Source organism: Choloepus didactylus, chromosome 6 (assembly GCF_015220235.1).
Source record: "Choloepus didactylus isolate mChoDid1 chromosome 6, mChoDid1.pri, whole genome shotgun sequence".
Taxonomy (NCBI): Eukaryota; Metazoa; Chordata; class Mammalia; order Pilosa; family Megalonychidae; genus Choloepus; species Choloepus didactylus.
The window spans coordinates 116239763-116267496 of NC_051312.1; the positions used below are offsets into that span (position 1 = coordinate 116239763).

Sequence of the window (27734 nt, forward strand, 5' to 3'; positions counted from 1 at the left end):
GTTTATTTGTCAATTCCTTGACATATTCTGGCATGTAATATAGGCTTCATATTAAGGCACGTGGTTATACTTGTGTATGCTCAGTACTGGTAAGCCTCTCACTTCTCAGTACTCTATCTCTAGGAGATCCTTAATACTGGGAACACTTTGGCATTTGTTCACATTTATTTCATTTTTATTTTTTTTTTTTGAGCGTCTGCTTATATTAGGCACTAAGGGCAAACAGAGATAAATAATATGATACCTACCTTCAAGAAGCGTAACAGCTAGAGCATTATTTAGTTATCTTGTGGCATCAGACGTTTCAGGAATTAGTGTCCACTCTCCTTTGACTTTCGGATAGTGTTTCATAATGACCATGTACATTTGCTGCTAACTTATTCTATAACTCTTTCTCTACTTATAGACCAGCATATGGAGTCTTGCTATCTTAGAATTCTTACAGCAGGTAAGGGATTTGTTAGATGTTGTCTACAGGCTCACATTCCCTTCATAAAGAAGTAATGTAATTCTTTGGGAATTAGCTATGGAATGCAGTCAAAAGAGCATCCAGTTTTGGAGACAGCACTGTCCAGATTGAAGTCCAGCTCTGAGACTCTGGGCAATTTATTACAGCCCTCATAGCATTGTCTAAGAACTGAGAAAAATATGTAAGAACTCTGAAACTATAAAACATCTTATCAACACTATTACTATTCTTATTGCAAATGCATATTTAAAGCTTCTTGTAAACAGTAAAGCATCTCTATTATCATTATTATTATTATATTATTATTATTATTATTATTATTTTCAAAGTGGATAACCCATGTTATTTAAGTCATTGAAAAAGTCACATCAGGTGCTTGCAAGAGTGTGAGAGGGAAGGGAAGGTGAAGGGCATCTAGGAATTTGGAGTATTTACCCACCTTTCAGAAACTGATGGTTTCGACACTTGAGCTCTTATTATGTATTGTGGTAGATATTTGGGTAGTATTTATAGATTGGGAACATTTCCTACCTTTAGTACACTTATATTAAATTAAGGTGGCTAAACCAGGTTTATGGATAACTAGGATAAAAGGTAAAAAAGTGAAAGCATGGCAGGAGAGTCACAAAGTATAGTGGGCTGTGTAAAGGAAGAGATAATGTCATTTGCAAGGGGAGGGCTTTTGTGGAGGAAATAGGGGCTTGAGAGAAATCTCAAGGAGACCATGATGATAGAACATGGGGGAATAATATATTCCAATAAGGTGGAATAAAAATAATAAAATATGGATGCAAGAGAGTAAATGGTTTATTTCAGGGTATAACCAGCACCTCAGCTTGCTGTGAACATAGTTGGATGTGGTCTGTGTAGTAAAAGATGCCTTTTGGAAGATTTTGGACACATTGTTACTTTGACATTACTGGTGCATTCTCACATCTTTCAAGTCTGTTCTTGTTAATTCTTCGTAGAAGCCCTTCTGTGATGCCCTCAAGCAGAACCGATTGTGCCTTCTTATTTGTCACATTAATTTTAAGTCTGTGTGTGAAGCGGTAGGGCAGTCTGGCTAAGCAGGGATTTTGGAGCTAGAGTTCCTTAGTTGAAATTCTGGCTCTGCTTCTTAGTAGCTGTGTGACCTTGGAGAAGTCACATCACCTCTTCATGCCTAAGTGTCTTCATCTGTAAAATGGGGGTGATAACATTTATTTTATATGGCTATTAGGATTAATGGGTTAATTTGTGTTAAGTGCTTGAAAATTTATCAGGCACACGGTAAGTACCATATGTGTTCTTGTAATTGTTAATTTTTTTAACCTAATCTTTTTTTTATTGAAATATATTCACATACCATAAAACCATCCAAAGTGTAAAACAAATTGTTATTAATCTCTGTTAGAGAACTTATTGATTGCCCTCTATGATTTATTTACATGCCTACTGTACTGTGCCCTTTTGGAGGCTGGGACCTATCTTGTTTTTACCTTTATATTCCCATTGCTCTATACTGTCTGCCTTCTGCATGGTAGTATGAATATGATAACTCTGTAGCATGTATAGCTGGATAAACTGCTCCTGTGAGTCTTATTTAAATCTAATTACAAAAGAACTGGATTTCAAAGGAGGACTACTTTACGCTAATGGACTAACTAGTTGAACTTGTTCTGACACTAAATATAGCTCACTTCCATAGCTAACATTATAAAATTAATTCCATTAACAGTTCTAAAGTAACAGGTAGACCCCAGCTCATAATTCTACACGTAAGAAAAAGTTATCATTAACTATTTACTACACGTTTTGTGTTTCTCTTACTCAATGAGGGTTAGTGTTTTATTAGCATCAGCTAATCATGGGCCCTACTCTTTGACAATAAGGCATTACTGACTAATTAAAGCCCAGTGGAATTTCTTCCAAGCTGTAATGTGAACACATGTGAGGACATCCTATGCTTACGTAGCAAGTCAGGTGAATGGAAAGGACTTCAAAAGTGGTGTGGAGGGTACATGTGGCATCTTTGCCATGCACGACCTTGCTTAGTAGTAAATGAACGTTATTCTTCTTTCTTTACCTTAGGATGTGGCCCATGGTGGCTCAGACTAGGATCTTTTCTTTGTCTTCAAATTCTAATGGTTGTGTAAAGATAAGGAGATCTTAACTAGATCCCCTGCTTGACATGTTTTTATTCACTTGATCTTTCTTTTTGTATTTAAGAGAAAATGTTGATTCTACTATTATCACTGTGACACTTTAAAATTCAATAATGATTTAAATATTTAATTAGATTTAAAAATCATGTTCTGTATATAAGATGTGAATCACCTTTATTTAAAAGATTTTTGAGCCAGCAATTCTGAGAGAAGGAAAAATATCTGTTATAGGGTTTCTAAGCATCCTGATTTGCCCATACAACTCCAAGTCTCCCCTCTGTTGTAGGCGTTGCATCTGTGGCTTCATATCCAGTTGAGCATAAGGCTTTATATTGTACATGTAAAAAAAGAGGGACATTAAATGATATGCTTTTCCCAAGTCTCAGAAGAAAGAACCTGCATTTAGGAGTCACCTTTCTTTCTTTGCCTTGTCGTGATACTGGTTTTCTCCACCCTTAGCCAGACATGTACACTGCCCATCTCCTGAACACCATGTGTGGGTTGCTGAGAAGAAAAATGGATGGCAGGTCAGATAAACATATACAGTGCCCCTTGCCTGAAAAGCCAGTCTGTTTTCCCACCTTTATGAGCTGGACCAAGTGGTAATAACTTATGCCTTCTGTTGAGTTGCCTAGTATGTACCAGGCACATACCTCACTTAGTTTTCATAACAACCCCGTGAGAGAAATATTAATTCTGTGTTGTATTGAAAAGAAGAATAGTCTTAGGAAGGATGAGTGATTGTCCAAGTTCTGAAGGTTGATTGGTGAAGTCTGGTTCTGAGTAAGCACTTTTTCTCATTGGTTAATAATTCATTAAAGAAGCTCTCTTCATTTTTCTTCTTGAAAGCCCAAAGCAGAAAGGTTCTTTAGCTGACAGACTTTTCCTCACTCTTGAACTGGAGGTAGAACATACAGCAGGTCCCAAAGTTTTATCCATTTAGTGGGAAGAGGTGTTAATCTGTTAGCGGCATGTCCTTGCCAGAACATTATTACTTATTTTCTAAATGAGATCTAGTATCTGTCTGTCTGTCTATCTAATCTCTGTGTGATCAAAAAAAAACAGCCTCTCTGTGACTTGAATGGCTGCCTGTGGTCTTCAGAATTGTCTCTGGTGACTGTATTGGTGGGTCTTTGGATCACAGTGGAGCAAAATTAACGAGTATCTTCTTTGACAGGTACTTTGACAGGTACTCGGGTTTGGGTTTCATGAAGGGTAGGAGTGCCACAGTAAGCCCTGGGGTCATATCTAGGCATGGGGCCACAATTGTTCCTTTGTTCCAATTAAGTGTGAGTGGGGTATCTGACCTGAACCCTTGGGAGATACTTTTAAAAGAGGTGGAGTGTGAATTCTAGAAAAATATATTTTTTCTACTACGGGAGACATCTGTGGAAGGTCTACCGAAATGATTTGAGTAGCTCTGAGAAACAGGACCTTTAAAAATCCCCTGATGCTGCACAGTCAGGTTTGTTTCTTTTTAATTTTATTTAACACTCATTGAGTGTCAGACACTGTTTGCAGCAGCCCTTTGTAAATATTAACTTGTTTAATCCTCTAAACACCCCTATGAGGTGTTTATGCCATTAGTGCTCTGTCTTTACAGATGAAGAAACGGACCAAGAGGAGTTAAATAATTTGCCTAAGGCCACAAAGCTAGTGAAGGGCAGGGCTTAGATTTCATTCCAGGCAGTTTTACTCCAGAGTGTGCAGTCTTAACCACGATGTTAAATGGCATCCCAGGCTATTGCCTCCCAAGGATGTACTTCTTAATATTCTGGGATTTTCTTTATTCTGCCCAGGAATAATGAAATTCTTAAAGACGAATTATTTTTCTGGGTTTAATCAGACTGTAGGCCTTGTTCAGATTACAGTCATGATTGAGGCATATGTTTAGCTTGAGGTCTCCTGTAAACCATGATATTATTAGTAAACAATCTTTTAGGACATCTTTCAGCTTCTAGATCAAAACTGTTATTTATTGGTAAAAATACATTCCCTACCTTCTCCTCAGTCTCTATAAACAACATCAGTAACCCTTCCAAATCAAGGGTTGAATTTTTTTGTTTTCCCCTATTAGAAACCCCAGTAGATTCCTTCTTTCTTATAAATGCTCCATTTATACTGCATGAGTGGTAATTTTTTGATAAAGACTTTGGGAAACTGGCTTACGGATAATACATATCCCGTACCAAAACCCTTTCTTAAAGGTGTTAATCTCCTTTGGACAGAGCAGATCAGGTTTCTGAAATATTTATTTAGTAGTCTCTTAACTTCTGCTTAAGTTTGTCTAGCTGCTATTTTGATAGTTTCTAATATATATAACATTAAAATAAAATTACTTCATATTATATATAGAAACTCTTGAGCATTTCATGGTATGTTTACCTGATGATTTTTTTTTTTTTTTTAAAACCTTTAATTGCAGATCTGTCTATGGCAGTACAGAAATTTTCGCAGTCACTGCAAGATTTCCAGTTTGAATGTATTGGTGATGCTGAAACAGATGATGAAATTAGTATTGGTGAGTACATTGTTCTTCAATATTCTAAGTGATACTGATCCTCTTTGACGTTTATCTCAGATTTTCCTTTCATTGAAATCAGACTCACACACCCAAATAATAAACATTTAAGATATTCTCTGACTATGATAGTTTTATCCGGGTGATTTTTGGTGTCTGTGAAAGAGAATATTATAAATTATTTTTAAATTGAGGCTCTGGTGGTTTGTTCTGTAAGTAATTCAATTAATTATTGTGTGACTCAGCTTAGCTCTCTTAGAAAATGTGGATAAAAATGCTTGTTTCTGCCTCAAAAAGAATTATTTGTTTTAAAAAAAAACATTAGATGTCTATTAAGTATACCATTCATGGCTTTTAAGACTTATCTCACATTTTATTACTTAGTACTGACTTGTTTTTTAACTTGAGTATTCTCTCACCCCCCCCCCCCACCCCCCCAAAATCAGTCATGATCCATTAAACCAGTGTTATTACAGGATTAGACAAAAAACTTTACTGAGGATCAGGATGGGACTGGAGCCCTAATCTGAGTTTGCTCCAGTAATTTAGCAGTCTTACCTTGGGGATGGAGTGGCCCTTCCTGAATCAGATGGTTTCATTTCCCCTTAAATTGAAGAGGTTGGTTATATGATCTCTGAAATTATACTGTTTGAAGATTGGATTTATCTAGCATTTTCTTCCCTGCTTTTGAACAATCCCTGTTTGTTAGTTGGTAGATGTGAGTTCCTTTTTAGGCTGGATTAGAGATATTTCACATACTTAGAAGAGTATATGGTGTGTGTACATTGTGGAGAATAAGACTGTGTATGTATACCTTCTAGGTGTAAAAACAAAATATTACCAGTACTTACAACAGCGATTCTCAAAATTCATGTGCATATGAAACACCCGGCCATCTCATTAAATGCAGATTCTTATTCGGTAGGTCTCGGGTGGAGCCCGAGATTCGGCATTTCTAACAAACTCTCCTATGAGGCCAGTGTTGCTGGTCCACGGACCTTACTTTGAGTAGCAGGAATACAGAGGTCCCCAGCATACCTCTCCAATCACATTTCTCTCCTTTGATCTCACCTTTGATTTTTCTTCTATAGTTTTGCCAGTTATATATATATCTCTGAACAACATATTTTATTAGTTCTGCAAACCTCAGTAGCAAGTATCAGGCTAACTGTGAAATGAAAGAACAGTATTATCCCAGGAGAAGATAAGCTCAATGAGTCTCTGATTCATTGCTTTAGCTTGCTTGCAGTCACAAGAGTTCCTTCTGGAGAAATCACTGGGCAGAGTGTAGAGTGCTGCCTTTGACAGACTGTTTCTGCATATGGAATGTACGTTATGCATACACCATCATGGTCAAGTTGGCAGCCTGAGGCAGCATGCCACGTGGTCACCATATATGCTTGTTCCTTAAGGAGTGTTAGTCCATCTGAAGGATAGGTGGAGGTGGGCTCCTCTCTTGGCATCCATGTGAAGCATGGCGGCTGGCTGCAGGCTTCTCTGTTCTGTGATGAAAGGGGCCTGAGCCATGCCTGCCGCTTGGCTGAGATATAGTTAGGGAGACACTCGCAAGAAGGAGGGAGAGGACATGGACCTCAAGCAGATGCCGTCCTCCACTCTGCAGGATGAGTGGGATTATCCACCACAATGCCCCTTCTTGCCATCATGTCATAGGTGCCTGGCCACCAACATAGGCATTGTAACATATACCTCGTCAGATAAAAGACTACTCAAGTGCTGATATGTTAGCATTATCATTTAGAAACTGAGCCCCCAAAATACAGTATAAACAGTTAAAAATAAAAGTGAATTTTGAAGAATCATCCCTGACCTGGAGGAGTTATGGAGATATACCCAAGCTGTTGTACCAAAGACAGTGACCTGAGAAATGTATCCCTGAGACTAAAGGGTAAGGTCTGCGGTGTAGGTGGAGTGCGAAGGTTATACTTATCCTCCATCATCACCTTCAAGTCTGCATTAAAAGGTAAAGCGTTGCAACATTCTTTATAATAGTTTGTTCAAGCTCCAAAATTTCGACTTCTGTATTCCTCTGATTTGATGAAGGGGGAATGAAATAGGGACTGCTGTGACTTAGCACTGAGTCATAGCCACAATGCTCACAGCCGGAGTAGTCTTGAGACTCACAGATGATGTGAATGCAAAATGCAGTGACTTACAGAAAAACTCATCTGTTTTAAATGAGCAATATCAGTCCTAAATGATTTGCAAAGCCAAGACATTTGTAGACTTTCTGCATGTAAGATATTGTGGGAATGGGTTGGAGGGCAATAGGAAGATGAGTAAGACGTCTGTTTTCAATGTCCTTACAGTTGATTAGGGTGGAAAAACAGATTTTGAGCGAAGTAAGGAAAAGCAGGTGCTGTTACTATAACAATCTAATTATTTAATTTGTGGAAGTTGTGCTGGGAGTTTGTTAGCTCCATCTGCTTGTGTTTGTCCTGTAAATTTATCCTCCTCCTTCTCCCACCTTTTTTGGCCTTGCGCTTGCTGAAATGGCTGGCTTGGAAGGAAGTAAAATGGAATTGTTGTCTGGGACCCAGAGGGGTGATACCTGTGGCCCAGAGAACAGGTCTTGTTTCTAGGACTGAGGTTCCAAGGAAGGCAGCATCCAGCTCTCTCCTTTTAGCCCTTTCCTTTCCATCAAGAGCAGCACAAGGTCATGGCACCTCCGTTCTCTAAGAATATAAATGAACTGCAGGTGAGCCTTCGAGTGCTCCCTTTTATATTCTCACTGCAGAACTGGAGTAGTCTATTGATTCCATTAACTTAACTTCTCACAGCTGCTCTAATTGTCCACTTTTTGTACTGATTTGGCTTTTTGACTTGAGTATAGATATTGCATTAGCAATACAATGCTGGGTACTTGTGACTTGGAAATTGGTAATGGAGAGGTTGGAAGTGAGTGCAAACTGGTATAAGATTTAGTCCTGCTCTCAAATAATAAATTTATATATGTACCATTATTTAACTATAATTCTACAGTATTATATATGCAAATGCAAAAAAACAATACACTGCATCAGTCCTGGCACAAGTAAATGGATGGGAATTGATACTATCCCAGAGTAAGTCATGTGCCCGGGTTTTAAACCTCACTACTAGTAAGGAAAAGGCTATCTTTACAGAAAATAAAATGCTGTTGTGTTGAAAATGCCACTTACAGTGGTTCAGTTCAAACAGCCTGAAGTTCTTACTGTGAATCTGCCTATGAGACAGTATGTTTTGCTCAGTTAATTTAGCACATTAGAGTATAGGAGAGCAAAAGATTGAAATCTTAGTACCTCATTTATGTCCATAACAAGGCTAGGGATGTAAGTTACTCTATTTTGTTCCTCTATTTAGTGTCTATAGTTTGAAATCATTATTAATCAAAGTCTAAGAAAAAAGTCTAGATAAAACAAAATTTCAGCTAATGTCAGGCTGGACTAGTGCCAATAAAAGTATTAGTAATATGAGGAAAAGTTTATTCATTTTCTGTAATCTTGGAAACCATTGTGAAGTTGATCTGCAGTATTGCATAAACAGCTTGGTTAGTGATGTTGTGTGATGGCCTTGCTTAAATCTCAGAAAAGTCTTGGATGAGATGAGCTTTGCACTCAACAGATTAAACATTTACCAAGAAGGAGAGGCAGTTTTGTAGTAAATATTTTCTGTGGAGTTTCACTCCTTTAGACACACCTAAACAGAAAATTCCTGTGGTAGAGACAGGCAACACACTGTCACTTGTCAACTAAGGTTATGGCTCCAAGCTCCTAAGTGGAGAAATGAGGTCACCACTTAGGTTATTCAGATCAAAATATATTTCATAATTATCACCCACATATTTCTGACGTAACTAGTATATTCCTGTTCAGGTATTTACTCTGTTTTGAATGCAGGTATGCAGACATGGCAGCAACAATTGTTAGTTCTTAACAGTTATGTAGGAAAGTGCATGCTACATTTTAAAAAATAAATGTTTATATGGAAATGTATGTATAAATTGTATGTGTCCAGATTTATAGGTGGTAATTTGAACCTGCGTTGGCTGGAGTACTCCCTGCATTCTTTATTTCTTTTATGCTTTCCTGTTCTGTCATTAGGAGAGTATGTTGGAAGATGAGGCCACAGGAAAGGAGTTTAAAATAGAGACAGTTCAAGTCAGAGGAACTTCTTGTCCTCCTGAGCAGAACAGTGCTTTGCACAGGTGCAAATATTTGTTGTATTTGTTGATTGGTTGCCTCTTAGAAGCCAGGTGTGCATCACGTGCTACCGTGGTAAAGTGATGCAAATGTGAGCCTCAGTTCACCTTCATTCACAGACAGAGGCCTGTCTGCTCTGAGGGTAAGTAGAAGAAATTTTTCTAAGGAGTGTTTGGAAAAACTTCAGTTTCCTTGTTAGAGGAATTACTGGAGGGGAAATGCATTAATCTTTTTGCCAAAAAAATCCGTCCACTTTGAGGAAGTGTCTGTTAGGTCAAATAGGAAAGAGTTATTTGATCCTGTTTTCCAAAATATAAATAAGATAATCTAGGGTGGGTGGTATGGCAAAAAGTTGGCTTTTATGTTTTGGAGGGATTCTCCTGTAGTATAGAAACCTGTCATTTAGGTTAAAAATAGTAACTGGTACATTTATAAACCTAGGAAATGCACTTAAAAATCATTAATGATTTTAGTTAAAAAGAACCCATTCCCTTCTTAAAAATATACCTACTAAAAATGAACTACCAAACAGAATCTTAAATTAACAAAAATGCTTTTGTAGACTGTCTTCAGAATTTGGTTAGGAGCGACAGATATTCATCCTTATAAATCACTCCTCATATTTGTCTAGTGATACTGTGATGCTTGAGTTGATGGTGGGAGAGCTGTTTGTGGCCATGGAACTCTTCTGGGGAATTAAATCCAAGGAAACAAATTACCTTCTCATTTGCTGAATCAAAAGAAAATTCATCAGTTATACAAACCCTCATTACAACCCACTTAAATGTGGTTATATAAATCAGGAAGTACTCTATTAAAGCAGAACATTTCCAAATGCCTAAATTGTTTATACAAATAACATTTTCTTTTGAACTCGGCAAAGGAAGCATATTTTACTTTTTCATAGCTCTTAGTCAGACAATTGAATTATTGTTTCTTTTCTTTCCTTTTTTTTTTTTTTTTTAAACCATCCTTATTTTTGCACCCACACAGAGCCACCCACAAAATAAGGATCGTAGCAGCTGGGAAAGCTCTACACATTTCAGGTGGAGTTCTTCAGTTAAAGAAAGCATGTTACTTGAGAGAGATGTTTTCATTATATCAACTCAGTATTTTAAAGAATATTATTTGATTTAATGTTAATTTGAAAATCAAAGTCTTAGGTTCTGAAACAATTATTTGAAAAACTTGTCGTGTCACAAGTCTGGAAAGATTTTTGCATTTTAACTTACTGATAGCCATCAATCCCCTGAGACTTCATTTCTTTATTAATTTTGTTCTAAGAAATGAAAAATAGTTCTTTGGGTTTTTAGTTCATTACTTTTTATTTTATTTTTCCTTGAATATTTTAGAAATTCTCATGTAGCAACAGGGAGCTATAGTATCCATAGTTAGATCCTGAGTCTTTTTCGCAGAAGGCTCAGTCTCTTCTAAATGTCTCTAGCAAATTACATGCCCTTTGAGTTCAGAAACTAGGTTTTATTCACATTCTTATTCCTGCACGATATTTTAGAGCTTTATTTGTAGCAGTGGCTTAATAGCAGATTTGTTGAGTGAATTGACCCCCTGCAAAATCTGTTAAATCATTTCAGAAACAAATCACTTTAAGGTACATAAGTAGAAGTTGTATATTAAAAAAAAAATACAAACCTGTACTTATTTGAATATGTTTAGCATGATTCTTTTGATGAGATAAACTAAGTTTTGAGAGAGAAATAGTTAATACAGGTACACACATACACATAATTTTTGCATGGACCTCTGAATCATTTAGAACAGTTTTTGTAATCTGTAAATATTAACTTTCAAACAGGTAAATTTTATTCTTTTCATTCATTTAATATCTATTGACCACATGTTATATGATAAGCGCTGTGTTTGCTAGTCTCTGGGGACTTCATGGTAAAAAGGGTAGTCAAGGATTCTGCCCTCATGAAGTGTACAAGCTAAAGGATAAGATGGTAGCAGTGTCCCTCTTTTAGGATAACACAGCTTTTTCCAAAAAAGGCTTATTTAAGGGTAGGTGGATGGGGAGGGAAGGAACTTTTATTCATTATTAGGGACTGATGATAGCTCAAAAATAATCTCAGCAAAATGATCAGGTAGTGAAATAAATACTGTGGCCCAATACAACTTGGAATGCAGGAATTCATAAATTTATAAGTTGGAATGAGGTGGCCATGATTTCTTGAAGACTAATTATAGGATAGTTTTTTTTGCTTTTCTGTAAGAGCAATATGGTAAAGCAAGAGGACTGGGATTAGAGTTAGAAACCTGCTTTTGTGGCTTTTTTTCTGACACATTTTTTAACCTGTCTGTGCTTGTGTTTCCTATCTGTAAAACTCACTTATGCAACAGCTATTCACATGCAAACAAGATCGAAAGCACCATCATTACCTTTAAGTATTTATATTTTTGCTGGGAAGACCATCATTAAACAGGAAATTACAGTTGTTTATTCACAATTGTGTTGAATGTTACTCAGGTAAACTATATTGTGCTAAGAGAATATATTTTAAGGCAAACCAGGTGGGTGGGAAGATGAGGAAGTGATGCTTAAAGCAGCTTGGAGACTTTTTAGGTGGAGGGGGAAGAGGAGCATCCCAGTCTAAGAAAGGGGTAAGGAAGAAGAACCTGCGGAGGAATTGAGAGAGCCGGTGGGAAAATTGCATGTAATGGGTTTGGGGAGATAGACAAGATCTTGTAGGCCCTGTTAAGTATGTGTAATTTTAACCTTAAGTCAACTAGAAGCTACTGCAAGCCATTAACCAGAGAAGTGATATCATATTTGCGTTTTTAAAAGATTAACGTGGCAGGCTTATGGAAAATTTAGGAAAGGTGCTCTGGATAAGTTTTACTTAAAGTGTTTTACCTGGCCATTTCCCTCGGTTTGTGCCCTGGAGAAAGTTGGGCATAGGTAGCCTGGCTTTATAATGTAACTTATGTATACTTTTTTTTTTTTTTTTTTTTTTAATGGGGTTGTACTGACCCACAGAGCCACAGGTAAAAGTACATCTCATTTATTTTATTAGTAGAATGATATTGGTAAAATTGGAATCACCTGGTTGGCGTGTGATTTCAAACCTGAACTATAACAGACCCCTGATGACATTAATTTTTGAATTTTTTTACTTAATAAGAGAAATGTGTTTTATTGCATAATGGTAAGCATCAGGTATTCAGAAAGTAAGTGATGGCTTGTGTGGCTGTTATGTGCATAGTTTGTACTTCTTTTAAATTGGAAAAAGGTCTGTATTGATACGTCATTTCTCAAAGTTCAACCTTAAAGGCTTTATTTGTTTATATTTTCCTAGTTTGCTTTGTGGAGTTTATCCACCCGTGTTGAATTGTAATGTAAATTCTGCAGAGCTTTGAAAACCAATTTTTTCAGTCTTGGTAATTCTTTAATTTTGGTGTGGAGTAGTTTATATCTTTGTACCTGGGAATTGCATTTTTCTAGTTCTAGGACTGTTCTCTTTATTATGTACATGTGGGGGTCGGGATTTGAGGAATTACAAGGACTCTGGATTTTAATTTTTTTTTTTTTTTAATTATCAGAAATGCTACTTGTAACTTAGAGATGTGGTCTGGTTTACTAGAATCTCAGAATTAGTGTTTTAGAGTAGAAAGAGACCTTGGAGAGCCCGGGAGCCAACCCTGAAATTTTCCTTCACATTTTTCTAGAAGAAGTTAGGAGAACTTTGACTCTGAGTTTACTTGTTCACTCATTCAATAAATATTTATCAAGCACCTGTGACTTATTAGCACTGTGCTGGGTACTAAAGACAGTGTATGTCATCATCTACAATGGAAACAATTCCTGCCCTAATGGAGTTTGCATTCTTGTCAGAGGAGTTAGATGATAAAGTATATAAGTTCATTATAGAGTAAATTAGACCATGATACATGGAATGGAGACACAAGATTGAAGATTATTATATTTAAAGATTTTTTTTGTGATTTAAAAATATACAGATATTTGTAATTTCAAGACAGCAATGTTATATACTATACTGCCTGTTTCCTATGTAATTAAATTTACATGACCACATAAAAACTTACCTATTTCCTCATTTGAAATCATTTAATGTGAAAGGAGCAAGGATAGGAGCCAGTTCTGAAGCTTGCTGGCTGTAACAGCACTAGGTTTGTTATGAAGCATTTAGAACAGACAGTTCCTCCAATTCTGTATTTCCCCTTTGCATTTTCCCACTCTAGACCATTGGAATTTTTCCCTTGCCTTGGTATGCTTAGTCTGTTCATTGTCTTGATGTGTGCAATTCTGAAGAAATCTAGCATGTAATGTCCTCTTAGCTGGTGTACAAGGTTTGACAGCCAGAGAACACCAGAAAGGGTTGGTTTGTTTTTTTAATGTATTTAATTTTTATTTTTTAAAGTGAGCCATTTTAGACAAAAATACATTAAATGAAAATATTACACAAGGGGTACAGGAATATGACAAAATTGTGAAGGTGCTTAGAGGAATTACTGAAGTTTTGGAAGCTAGGTTCTTTCAGCCTAGTTGCATAATTGCAGGCAAGTTGCATAATTGTGTGGTTGTCACCCTTGTTGATTTTTTAAAAATTCCACCAAACAAGCACGTTTTGAGGTGAGGAGAAGTCTGAAGTGGAGTCACCAGGAAGATTGTGCTTTCCTCCAAAGCCTGTAACGTTCTGGTGCTGGCTTGCTGACAGTCCTTGAGGTTCCTTGACTTGCATCTCTGCCTCACATCACACAGCGATCCACCAGAAAGGGTTTTGCTGTGTACTCTGGAGTTTAATTTGTAGGTTCTCAGGAGACATTAAAATCTTTTGATTTATATTGCCCTTTAGGAAGTCTTTTCTGGCATCAGTATATGTGATGAATTATAGCATGGAAGTCTTTGTAAGTTCAGAGTGAGTCAGAAGATTAGAAGAGTCACATTGCTTTTCTGAATGTGAATGAAATAATAAAAATATGCTTTCCATTTTGATGTAGAGAGAGTTTGTACCAGAAAAAGGTGGTAGGCCTAGAGATTGTGACTGAAAGAAATGTTAGAAGGCAAGATATGGACACCTGGAGATTAACGGAAGACTCAGAGGAAAAATAAGGACAGAGTGTGAACAACAAAGAGACTTACAGGGGAAAAACGAAACAAAAAATAGAGGGAGAAATAATAGCCCAAAATACAAAAAAGAAAAAAGCTTACCTTGTTGGAAGTTAATCTAGGAATAAGTAATGGAAAATAAAGGCTAATTTGGGATAATTTCTCTGTCATGGAAGTCAGAATAGTTATTGAGTCAGTATTCAGAGGGCTTTGGAGTAAAGAGCTTTGGAGTCATACTAGATTCCTGGGACTCAGAGAAAATGCCTTATTTCCTCCATAACCATGAAGGCTGACAGGACTTCTTCTGCTACTCAAAGTACAGATGAACTTTAAGCATGGAAATAGGACTGATTCTTTCAAATATGATTAAACTGTATACCATTTCCTACTTAAATGTGGTTTGAGCCCTTAATTTTTCTCAAAAAGCATGCTTCTCCCAAAGTCAGATTGCCTAGCATGAGAATCAACTGTGGGAAGCTCTAAAAATTTGATTCCTTGACTATGCTCCAGACTGGAAGTAAGGTGGAATCCCCTGGGTTGGGGCTTTCTGAGCCTCAAATATTATGGACATCCTTGGTGTCTGTTGCGGCCTGTGGAAAGCCACTACTCTAAACAATAGACTTGTACCTTACATAGAAGGAAGTACCATTGCAGAGGGTAATAAAAAACAAAAGAAGGGGACAAATCTATTCTAGGGGTGTGCCTTTTGTATCATCAGATTCCTAATGTCCACCAATTCTCCCTGTTTTTCAGATTGGTAAACTGAAGTATAGCAGTTAATTAACATGCAAAGTCACACCACTAATTACTTGCCCGATTACCTCCTGGAAATTTCTACAGTGTTGCACCAGTGCAGCCACCAAAGTTGTAGATGTCACATGTTTGTATGGGACCCTGGCTGTTCTCATCACACTGTCCTGAACAAACCTGAAAAAACCTCAAATTTAAGGTTTTAGTTATATAGAACAAATTTGTGCACATCCTTAGACCAAGAGATGGTGTTCATGGGCCAGCGTTGTTGCTGTGCAGATTTCCTAAGAATGAAAAAAAAATCAGCTTTTCAAATTAAAATCATATACACATTGTGACTTAGTTCATGTTGATATGGACTTTCTATTCTCTAGATTTCATTACCTATGATGAATATCTTCTGAGTGCGAAGAACCTCGTGGAAAATTTGGTACATGCAAAAATGAATAAAATTTTGTTGAGCCTGCATTCAGCTTAAAAATGCAAGGGGGTGAAAAATAACTATAATATAATCAGTTATAGTACTAAGGAGAATGTGCTGAACACTTTAGATATAGGAAGTGCAAAAATGCAATGAGGATACCAAAACTTGAGAAGGGAATTTCAACTGGGGAGATCAAAGGGTGCTTATAAGAGGAGGTTTTTTGAGCTGGATCCTTAATGGTTAGGTAAGATGTAGCTAGGAATTGTAGGTAAAAGAAAAGGCATAGAAATAGGAAACTATAGGAGTAACTAGTAATCTCAAAGTGTGAAGTTTGAGATTAGTAATAGTAATAACTCAGGTTAAGATAGGTGGAAACGATACCTTAGGGCCACTTAGGCTCCAAAGAGCTTTTTGTATGGAGTTTAAATTTATTTACAGGTACTATCACATGGTCCCAGGTGACCTTCAGGAATTTTATTCTGGCATTAGTACTTAGGATGGCTTAGAGCCATTCATGTTGGGAAACCAATGACCGGCTGCTGTCATATTAGAGAAGACATGAGATCCTGAACTGTGATAGTGACGGTGGGTATGTAAAGATAGAAGAGGGAGATCAGCAGCATTTGGTGATTGGATGTGTGGAAGGAAGAATTATGGATAATTCCTCACTTGAGTTACTAGGAGAATGGCGTTATAAGCACATTTATGTGTTCATACACAGCCATGGTATGTCGGGACAGTGCAGAATCATGAGTTAAATTATGAGTTAAATCCCTTGTAGAAATTCCCAGTAGGTAATCAGGCAAGTGGTTAGTAGTGTGACATTGCATGTTATTTAACCCCTATACCTCAGTTTACTTATCTGAAAAACGGGGAGAATTGGTGATAGAAGATTTGGGTGTTTTATATGTGATTAATTCATGAGGGTTGCTGTAATTAAAAAGCTGTCACAGTGTTGGCACATGTATTAAGTAAATTTCCTTTCGCCATCCCTACTTCTACCTGTTCCTCCTTCCTCATTAGGATAGGGACAGCCCTGGAGTAAGTTCTAGACCTAGGGGAAGAAGAAGTAGCTAGTGAAGGGTGAAGAGTGATGATGGAAATAATTGACAACAAGAGACTGTGAAATAAAGCTGTAGGGAGAGATGGAAAAAGGTGAGATTAGAAGCTTAATGGGGAGTTGTTGGCTTTGAAGAGGAAGAAGCCACTTTTCTCTGAGAGGAAACTACATGAAGAGAACAAATGAAGACAGTGTTGAGTAGAGGGCCCCACCTTCTCTCATCAAGGCAGGCAGCCCTGGCATCTGGTAAGAGTGAGGAGAAACCTGGGGCTGGTTTCCTGAGAAAGGAGAAAATTCTTTTTAGAAAGCCACTGTGGGAAATAAGATTAGGAGTAAGCTAGAGTTGAATAAAAGGGTTGCCAAAAAGCAAAAGCAAAGAGGTTAGATAATGTGAACTTTTAGTGTCCTCATGGGTGTGTGAATACAGTGGAGAGAAGGTCATTGGAGGTTAAGAGGTTGTGGAAAAGGAAAGCTAGATACTGGGGGCGGAAGCGGATGTTGCAGCTTCAGTAGGATGGCAGCAGGGGGGTTGAGTGCAGAGGAGTATGAACGGGGTGCTGCAGTCCGCGTTGAATGCGAAGGAGGGCTGGGAGGTCAGTTCCTCATGGCAGTAAGGATGGGGGAGTCCATGGGGTTAGTGGTTGTTTGTCAGCAACAGATTACTGATTGTTCACTTTAAGGCAGGATACTTGGCGCCTCGTAACCCTTTGAGCACAAACAGCCACGGACTGTTTGTTTAATGATAAGCCTGTTCTTTCTCTCCTGTAATGTGGCAGTGTAGTAGGCTGGTACCTTTTTTCCATCCCCTTGGCAGTAATGGTTAGCTGAAAGAGAACAGACTTTGGAATCAAACAATCAGAATTAAATATCTGCTTCTCTGCTTATTAGCTGTTGAGATCATGGGGCAAGCTACTCAAGCCGACTGATCCTCTTTTTCTCACCTGTGAAATGAAGATGACACCTACTTGGTACCTCATATCAGTGTGCAGTAATTAAAAAGCACATAGTATGTGTGACCCCTCTGCCGCTTGGTAGAGATGCTCATTATCTGAGTGCTCTACACTTTGGGAGGTGGTTTCAGAATTGGGCGTTGTTTTGGCCTTGAGAAACAGGTCAAACACCACTGAAAGAAAGCAAAACAAAGCTAAAGCCAAGCAACATTGGACCTTGATTATCTAGTGTGTATGCTTGGGAAAAAAAAAATATGTGACCTGAAGACTGTATGTTATATAAAAGAATACTTAATGCATTGATAAAAAAACTCATCATAAAAAGTCTTGTAGAATTCAAGTGAGCTTTATTTGAAGTTATGAGATAGTATGACGAAGTCTAGGGGAAAATCATTTGGAATCAAAGTTTTGAAATGTGTGAAATTGAAAAGCCATATTTTTAAATATTTGTGTGTGTATATTTGCCAAAGGTTGGCCTTTCATGAAATTGGGCTTTTATATATGTCTAGCAGAATTCTCAAGCATTGTATCTTGTAGTTTGGCAATTTAAAAGGTAATATATTTTTATTGCTGAAGTAATGTCTAAGAAGCTCTTCCAACTTGGTATATGTCATGTTTGCCTAAACCTAATTCACCTGAAAACATGTTACATTGGAATGCATTAGTAGAATACAGAAGAAAAATTTAAATGTAGGTTTTTAGGAGCCTTTTCCAAGTAAATATCCTGAAGTATTTTAAAAAAAAATTTTTTTTTAATTCTATTGTTGTAACATATACAACACAAAATTTCCCATTTTAACCACTTTCATGTGCATAATTCACTGATATTAGTAACATTCACAATATTGTGCTACCGTTACCACCATCTATTACCAAAAGTTTTTCATCACCTCAAACAGAAACTTTGTACACATTAAGCAATAACCCCCAACCCCTCCTGCCCTACTTCCACGCGGTAACCTGTAATGGACTTTCTGTCTCGGAATTTGCTTATTCTAGATGTTTCACATAAGTGGATTTATACAATATTTTCCCTTTTGTGCCTGGCTTATTTGACTTAGCAAGATGTCTTCGAGGTTTATCTGTGTTGCATGTATGAGAACTTCATTCCTTTTTATCGCTAAATAATATTCCATTGTTTATAAATATACCACACATTCATTTATTGATCTATTGCTTCCACCTTTTGCCTATGGTGAGTAATGCTGCTGTGAACATTGGTATACAAATATCTATTTGAGTCCTTCTTTTCAGTTCTTCTGGGCTGTACCTAGAATTGGAAATGTTGAGTCGTATGGTAATTCCATATTTAACTTTCTGTGGACCCACCGAACTTTTTTCTGCAATGACTGCACCATTTCACGTTTCCACCAACAATGTACTAGGGTTCCCATTTTCCTATTTCTCTGCGTCATCCATGCCAACACTCATTTTCCTCTTTTTTTTTTTTTAAATAATGGACATCCAACTTGGTAGGAAGTATTTTCTCATTGTGGTTTTAATATGCATTTCCCTGATGGCTAGTGATGTTGAGCATCTATTCATGTGCTTATTAGTCATTTCTATATCTTCTTTGGAGAAGTGTCCACTCAAGTCCTTTGCCGAGTTTTAATTGGTTTTTTAAAATCTTTTTATTGTTGTGTTGATGTTCTTTATATAGTCTGGGTTAGATCCTTATCAGATTTGTGAATGTTTTCTCCCATTTTGTGGGTTGTCTTTTTCTTCTCTTGATAATGTCTTTTGATGCACAAACGTTTTAAATTTTGATGAAGTACCCTTTATCCATTTTTTTCATTTGTTGCCTGTGCTTTTAGTGTCATGTTTGAGAACCCATTGCCCAATTAAAGATCCTGAAGTTTTCCCTTATTTTTCTTCTGAGAGTTTTATGGTTTTAGCTCTTACATTTAGGTCATTGGTCCATTTTGAGTAAATTTTTATATATGGTATGAGGTCCAATTTCATTCTTTTCCGTGTGGATTTCCTAGCACTATTTTGAAGATACTGTTCTTTTTCCACTGAATGGATTTGGTATCCTGGTTAAATCAGTTGGCCATAGATATATTGACTATTTGATTTATGTATGGAAATAAAAAAAAAAAAAGCTGACGAGGGGGGCATTCTGGAGAATCATGTTCAGTTACCTCAAAGATAAGCAAGTTTTCCTGTGTATTGGCTATAGGACCTTGGATTCCAAGGGGCTGTGAAGTATCAGAAGAAAGATGAGCACCTCTGAGTATTATGGTGTATTTACAGTGACCTGCCTGCATTCATCAGTGGGCCTCCTGATTTTTTTTTGCCCTCTGATGGTTTAGGAAGCAATTTATTGGTTTTACAACTAAGCATTTGTGGAGCTTGAAGATTTTAAATGGAATGAAAAAATATTACTTGATTTGTGATTCCCAGAAAATGATAAGAGTTTTGGGCTGTCAATAACACCAGTGTTTCAGAGAGAAAGAAGAAAGACATTCCATCAGTGAGAGTCTTAATTGTTACCAAAGGCACAAAATAAATGGTAAGAAGGTTGGTGTATTTTCACTATCACTTGACCTGTTTTGCTGACATGGTATTTAATGTTAAGGCATACCACAAGCTGATTTTGCTCCATGATTTGTTTATGGGTTAAATTGTTCCTGAATAAAAATTTTCTGTTGGATAATTCAGTCATTATGCTACCTTTGATCTCTTAAGTATTCAAAGAATTAAAACTTTAGAGCATTGAATGTTTTTGCAGTGTAATGCTGGGCATCTTGCTCTTACTTGGCTGTGCACCTTGATCTTACTCTTATTTTTCTGGATGTGGCCATATCTAGAAGGATATGACCGATTCACCTGCTCTGACCTGTATCTTAAGTTAATTGTTGTTTCACTGCCTGTCTCCTGCCCTTTATGAGGAATACTAAGAAAGGGCTTGACACATCTCACATCCAAACAGAAAAGAAAGGTGATTGTTAGGAAATCATTTGGATTTATGAAATGTGATTGCATTGGTTCAGTTTGACTTTTGTAGACTTTTACAGATTTTCATATTTTCCTTGCTGTTTAACAAAATCTAAATCCTTACTGCCAACCCAGTTCTCCAGTTCTCCAGTTCTCCGTCACTCACTGGGGATATCTGAAAATCTTAAGTGATTTGTTTACCCTAAAAAAGTGGTATCATATTCTGTTCACATAATTGAGTATGTAACTGAATTTCTGGTGTGTACTTTTGTTTGGGTGTATATTTAAGCTATTTAGGTTTGAGGAGGGATTTCTGGGAGCAATATTTAGCACATCATTTTCTTAGTATGTATCAAATGTTGGCTGGATGTAAGGGAGACTTGACTTGGTTAGTCAGTTCTCATTTTTGTTCTATGTAAAATGCAAGCTGATCAATTGTTGGCACATTTAGTGGTTTAATTCCTAGTACTGAAGGTCGTGAGGTTATGTTAACAATGAACAGGGACTTATTTTTCTTTATTCTCTCTCATTTTTACTTCCAGCCACTAAACAGGTTTTCCACAAATATAATGGGATGCATTTAAGCCTGCAGAAAAAATTAGGTTAGGAAATAGATATTTTAGACAGTTCAGAAATATTTTAGAATTTATGATATTGGTAAATATAGCAGACACTCTATTTTTGTACTGTCCAGTTATAATTCAGTTGTTGTCTTTGTGAATTTTTTACTCTTAGGACCTGAATAACAGAGTTTCTTTTGTTTCAGAAGCTTTTTCCCAACACTATCTTGTGAACATAAAAAGGAAATCTATACTTTTATTCTTGACCTTAGGAACTTACAATTTGTTGGAACATTAAAATTTATATCAAACTATATTTTGATTGCTCTCCAGTATCTTATACTGCAGATGGACAGGAAGGGGAGATGCTATTATTGGTGAGCACAGCCAGGAAAGTCTTCCTGCAGGTGGCAAGAATTGAGATGGCTAATAGAATTTTCCAAAGTATCTGGCGTATCCTTTTCATAATGTTTTATGTATCCTAGAATTCAGTATTTTTCTCCTTGTAGAGCAAATAGACTATGGGAATATATTGTTAAACACATTGGTTCACTTAATCATCTAATGAAAACACACTGTGTATTAAGTATTGTTTTTGGAATTTTGCTCTCGCTAAATCAAACTCCTGTAAAAAATTTAGGTATGACCAACATCTGTAATTGCAGTAGCGGTCATTTTATTAGATGTTGGCCTGGACCCCCAAAATCAGATAATAAAATGGTTGTTATTTACGTAAACGTTAATACTGATAAATAAATGAAATAGGAAATCATCAAAAATAATTGCTTATTAAAGAAAAGTTATTTGGGTATTAGGAATTTGCGTGAAATAAAAAAAAAAAACCTTCAGATGTTGCTTAAGTCTTAGAATAAATGGCTCAAGAATTCACAGAAAATGAGCATGTTTTGAGTACCTTTTCTGTAGAAGGCACTGTGATGGGTCCTGTGGGAATCATTTTTTATAAGTTTTGTGCCCAGAGTCTATTGTAAAAATAGACTCCCTGCTGCTTTGAAGGTCATTAAAGGCATTTGTGGCTCCCATGGACTAGAAATTCTAGACCTGGCCTCTGATCTCAAGGGGGCTCCTGGAGTACACTAGGCAGTTTAGATCTGCCTGGCTTGTGTCAAGAGGTACCTCTTGGACTTTGAATATGGGGAAGGCAGGGAAGTGACTGGCTTTTCTTATGTGCCCTTTCTCCTAAAACCCAATTAACATAACTTCACCTTGAATTATTTTAGAACTGCTTTATAGGGTTGTCAGTTCCTCTTATCTTTCTGTATGATGCCTAGAAACTAACCATGTAGTACTTTGACATCATTATAAATACGAGGATTTAGGAGAAATACTCCAGATATGGAATTATAAATAAAGTAAATAGGATTGTACTGGTTTACTGAAGCTGCTGTTATGCAAAATACAGAAATGAATTGGCTTTTATAAAAGGGATTTATTAGGTTTCAAATTTACATTTCTAAGGCCATAAAAGCATACAAACTAAGGCATCAACAAGATGATACCTTCACTGAAGAAAGGCCAGTGGTGTCCAGGACACCTCTGTTAGCTGGGAAGGCACCTGGCTGCTGTCTGCTGGTCCTCTGCTCCAAGTTGTGTTTCAAAATGATTTTCTCCAAAATGTCTCTGGCCTTCTGTCTCTCTTAGTTTCTCTCAGCTGTCTGCTTAATTCTCCTGGGGTGTTTCTCTCTAAGCATCTGGGAGTCCTCTCTCGGCTTCTCTGGGGCAAACTCTGGGCTTCATCTCTTAGCTTAGCATCTCCAAACATCCTTCTCTCTGCATCTACCAAGTGTCAGCATCTGTGTTGGCTCTTGAGCTCTCTTAAATACTCCAGTGAATAATCAAGACCCATCCTGAATGGGCAGTTCCACACCTCCATGGAATAATTTAATCAAAGGTATCATCCACAGTTGGGTGAGTCACACCTTCATGGAAATAATCAAAAGATTCCACCCAAAAAGATAGGATTAAAAGATCCTGGCTCTTCTGGGGTCCATAAAAGTTTTAAACCCACAAGGATGTTGTCACTAACTCACGAAATGAACATTTTGAGTGTTCCTGGTTGTTCATTTTCTCACAGAACTAATGACGAATATGAATACCTTCATCTAGCCTGAGAAATGTGTACGTGTACAGAACTGAGCCTATAACATTCACAGAAAACAATCTTAGTTTCTTGAAGCCATTTCCATGAAAAAATCAATCAAGAAAAAGAGAGAACAAAGTTTATAGTCAAACTGGGGCCAATCACAGAAAATTTCCAGAGGGAGAGTAGTTTTTGTTGTGAGGAATCAGACATACAGTTGCTTTTTTGCCTGTTAAAATTTTTCTTTTCAGACATTCCTATTATAGCATCAACTGTTATCTTACCGAGTCTATAAATAGTGTTTATATGGGAAACAAACTAGAAAATCATTCAAGAAAAGGTAGAAAACAGTATCATTATTTTTTGGACAAAGAGGTATAACAGCAAAAAGATAGCCTGAGATTCCTTACCTTTTTTTTTAAACTAGGGTAATAATGATGGCATTTATCATTTTCTAACTGGTTTGGGGCTGTGTGCTTTGCATAGATTGTCTCTCTCATTCCTTACAACATTCTCTGACGTAGATAATATTATTCCCATTTTGTAAATGGGGAAGTTGAAAATCAGAAACACTTAAGTAATTTGCCTGACGTCTAACACATAATAAGCCAAATTTAGAAGCCTTGTTTATCTGACTCGGAAGACCCTGTTCAGCTTGATGGTCAGCTATGGGAAGCATCCCTGAGGCACACAGAAGTCTGTCTCCCTGGGAGTCTTCTGCACGTCAGCAGTGCTGTCAAGGACAGCACCACTGGGGTAACCCTTGCACAGTTAGGATTCTGTTGCGAGTAGATTTATCTTGCCATAGAGCAGGGGACCTTGGCTGGGACACAGACGGAATTCATCTCCAGGAAGACTTCTCTGGGGTTCATCTAGATGGTCCCTTTTAGCAGTGTCTTTACTCTACTTGTCTTGTCCGTAGGTACTGTCATTCTGTCCATGATGCTGGCATGCCCAGAATAATCTTTCCCTTATCATTAGAAAACTGAAGCTGCCAGGTCTGGGGTAGACGGACAAGAGCAGTCTTGTCTCTGTTTCCCAGTGTATGGAACAAATACCATATTCTATGTGCCATGAGGTTGAGAAGCATTGAGTTAGAGATCTAGGGCTAAAACTTCTTCTGTAGACTTTCAACTAGTCTTTCCAGTTTTTATCTCCTCTTGCATCTTTGCCTTCAGGAGTATCTGCTGCCTCCAATTCCTACTCCCCCAAACTGACTTGCCTCCTGGCTTCTTAGCAGGTGTTGGCATTGCCTTCCATCATCCAAAGTTCTGTTAACCTTTTCTTCAAGTTCCCCAGCAGGGATCTAAAGTAGCAGTGAGATAGCTGCCACAGTGATGATAGAGTACTTTCTTTACTAAAAGAAAAAGTAAAAAATATATAATATGCTATTACTCTATTCAAAATCTTCCTTATATTTTATAAATGTCCTTGGTCAACTGGGATCAATGTATTTTTTGCAGAAATTCAAATCTTATTTTTCAAAACTTTTTTTTTTTTAACATTATGCCTATTTTAAGGCCATTAATGTGTTTATCAGAATTACCTGAGTCTTCCAGATAATCCTTTGATTTCTGTTATGGTAACTGAATAAAATCCAATATGAAGTAATCGTAGGGATAGCATTTCATACCAGCTTAGTTAGCATATGCTTGTAGTTTTAGAAAGAGGGAGAAAAGTCCTAGATTGAAATTTTAAACTGTCGAATAGAAAACATTCTTTTTCTCCTTATAAGTTCTAGTGGTGAAACTCTTCATTTTTGTTTTCCTTGCTTACCTGCCTTTATTGCAGGCTTTATGCTGGACTCATTAGAACTCTGATATCACAGTATCCATATGGATAGAGGGAGATACGTGGAGCCTAAAGAATAAGGACATAGAAAGAAGAATCCAAGCTTAAAAATAAATTCTGCTGTAACTGTATTTGTTTTGTCCTTTTTGTAATCCAGATATTCCAGCTTCATATTAATTCATGTTACATATTTGGTACAGATATCGATGTGATCAATTAATTTTCCGCAGTAACCATTGGGAGCCATGCATTTTTAATAGAATATGCTACTGTAATTCCCTTTCTATTTATTTACTTATTTTTTTATTTCTTTCCCATTGTTTCTTAATACTTGATTCTTCTTGCATTCTAATTTAGATGACTTTCCCTATCTAATTTTTACTAAAGCCACTCCAAAATAGGTACAGATCGATTTTCTAAAGCAGTGCTTCTCAACTTGAGTGCACATGTGAATCACATGGAGCTCTTGTTTAAACGTAGATTCTGTTCTGGGCCCCCATATGGAATCTGTTTTCAAGTGTCTAATACCTTGAGCTTCTAGAAGTGAAGTGGGAGATCTAGCATTATCCTAGCCACAACTAAATATATCTCATTAGTATTGAATTTACTTCTTTTTTATAGATTAAATTTTTTTTTCCATTATTTGTAGGGCACTGCTGCAAAGTGATTCCAGTGTTATGTTTTTGTTTGTTAACATATGTAAGTTTTATATAATAAATATACAAATGATATCGCCCCTAATATCTTTGGAAGAAAAAATGTTGTACTTGATACCTGCTAAACTTCAATTTGCAGTATTCAGACAAACATACATCTCTTTCATATAGCTGTTAATCATTGGGATCCTGTTATATATACTGTTTTATGGTTATAGAAACATGAAACCATGGTATGTGATATGTACAAATTAATGTAACTAGCTTAATTGTAATGTTTGTTCCTGTGTGTTTAGATATTAGCAATGCAAAAGAGAATAATCTTATTAATTTTTTTTTAAATTTTTGTCCCTAATAGCTCAGTCACTAAAAGAATTTGCAAGACTACTCATTGCAGTAGAGGAAGAAAGGAGAAGACTGGTAAGTATGTTGTCTACTTCTTAGGAATATTGTTTTGTTTAGTCATATAAAAAGAAAGAATAGACTTTCTGAGTTAGACTTAGCCATATGAGAACTTAATGGTTTGATAGATGTGCTAAATGCTACAGAAAAGATTTGTATGATTGTCAAATATTGCTAATTAGATAGACTTCCATTTATTTAATTTGTTCTGCATATGTAAATTACATTCATTTTCCTTGCCAGGCATTTTTCTGAAACTTAAAAATATTGAACAAGACCACCATTAAGGATCTCATTCTAGTTGTATAACATCTAAGTAACCTGAATGTTATAATAAATACCTGTTTCATGTGTGAAAGATAATTCATAGAGAGAACAACTGACTGCCCTTGTATTAGCAGGAGAATTTCTTAGAAATGTGACATTTGAGTTGTGTCTTAAAGACTGGGAGGATTTTGCTAAGCTGACAAGAATAGAGAAAGCATTTTAGTTGGATGGATTAACTTACACAGAAATATCAGCACAGTTATTGGGAATACATTTATCCATTCCATTGTAGAAATTTGTACCTTCTTGGTTCAAATTCCTGTGATGGCCCCTCTCTGTGACCTGTTTTCTTTTCTGTAATGGGGGATAACGGGAGTGTGTACCCCACAGGATTGTTGTAAAACATTTGGAGCAACACATGGCACCGTCTTGATGGTGATAAGGATGGTGATTGTCAGTTACAGTGAGGGTTACAGACTTGTTTAAAAACACCATTGTGACACCACTTGCTTCACCATCCACTTGGGAGATTGTATACACACATGAATAGCTGTCATACTGAGGTGCAGCTTAAGTGCTGTATAAGTTCACCATGAGTTTGGAGTCCTGTTGCTAAACTGATAAGGGAAAGCATTTTGAGATGGGCATCTTCAAGGTGGCCATAATCTGAGTTAGGAAAGGGTCGCAAACTAGGATGTGGAAAATAAATAAGACTGAACAGCTACCTCAAGGTGAAAGTACAGCATGGGGAATGAGACAGATGAAGTATTTTGTTGGTTCTTAGAAGGGATTAGAAGGTTAAATGAATCTTTGGAGCTATATTGGTTTTTAAGGCCAGACCAAGAAGTTTTAGAGTTTGCTGTAGGCAATGGAAGGGCTGCCAAATGTTATCGAAGGGTGAGGGCATGAATGTGGAATTCACGAGGATTAATCTAGCAGTATGAGATAGAGTGTGGAGAAAATGTTTGGAGTTAGGGAAGACCCTATTCTATTATGAGATATCAGGCACCAACTGTGTAGGTAGGTGAATCGGAGAGACAGGCATACTATGTGATCAATACTGGAAGTATGTACCCTGCATAGGAGACTAACAGAGGTTTTTCTGTGGTAGTAACATTTGATCTGAATTCTAAAGGCTAAGTGGGACACTTTTAAGTACTGTTTCCGTTTGCTAATGCTGCCCTTTTGCAAAACACCAGAAATAGATGGACTTTTATAAAGGGGGTTTGGTTTATTTGTTTACAAAATTACAGTCTTAAGGCCATAAAGTGTCCAAGGAAAGGCGTCAACAAAAGGTACCTTCACAAAAGGCCATTGGCATCCAGAAAACCTCTGTTAGCTGGGAAGGCATGAGGCTGGCATCTGCTTGCTTCCAGGTTGTGTTTCAAAATGGTGGTCTCCAAAGTGTTGCTCTTGGGGC

The 27734-nt window shown here is 37.0% G+C and overlaps 1 protein-coding gene across 2 annotated transcripts in view; it reads left to right on the forward strand.

Annotated features, from left to right (window-relative positions):
- Nucleotides 1–27734, forward strand: part of ARHGAP42 (Rho GTPase activating protein 42) — a 301658-nt gene that overhangs the window by 57878 nt on the left and 216046 nt on the right. For both annotated transcript variants that reach the window (XM_037841198.1, XM_037841199.1), the window contains exons 2-3: nt 5039–5134; nt 26004–26065. In XM_037841198.1, coding sequence (XP_037697126.1) covers nt 5039–5134; nt 26004–26065 — 158 coding nt within the window. The remainder of the gene's footprint in view (nt 1–5038; nt 5135–26003; nt 26066–27734) is intronic.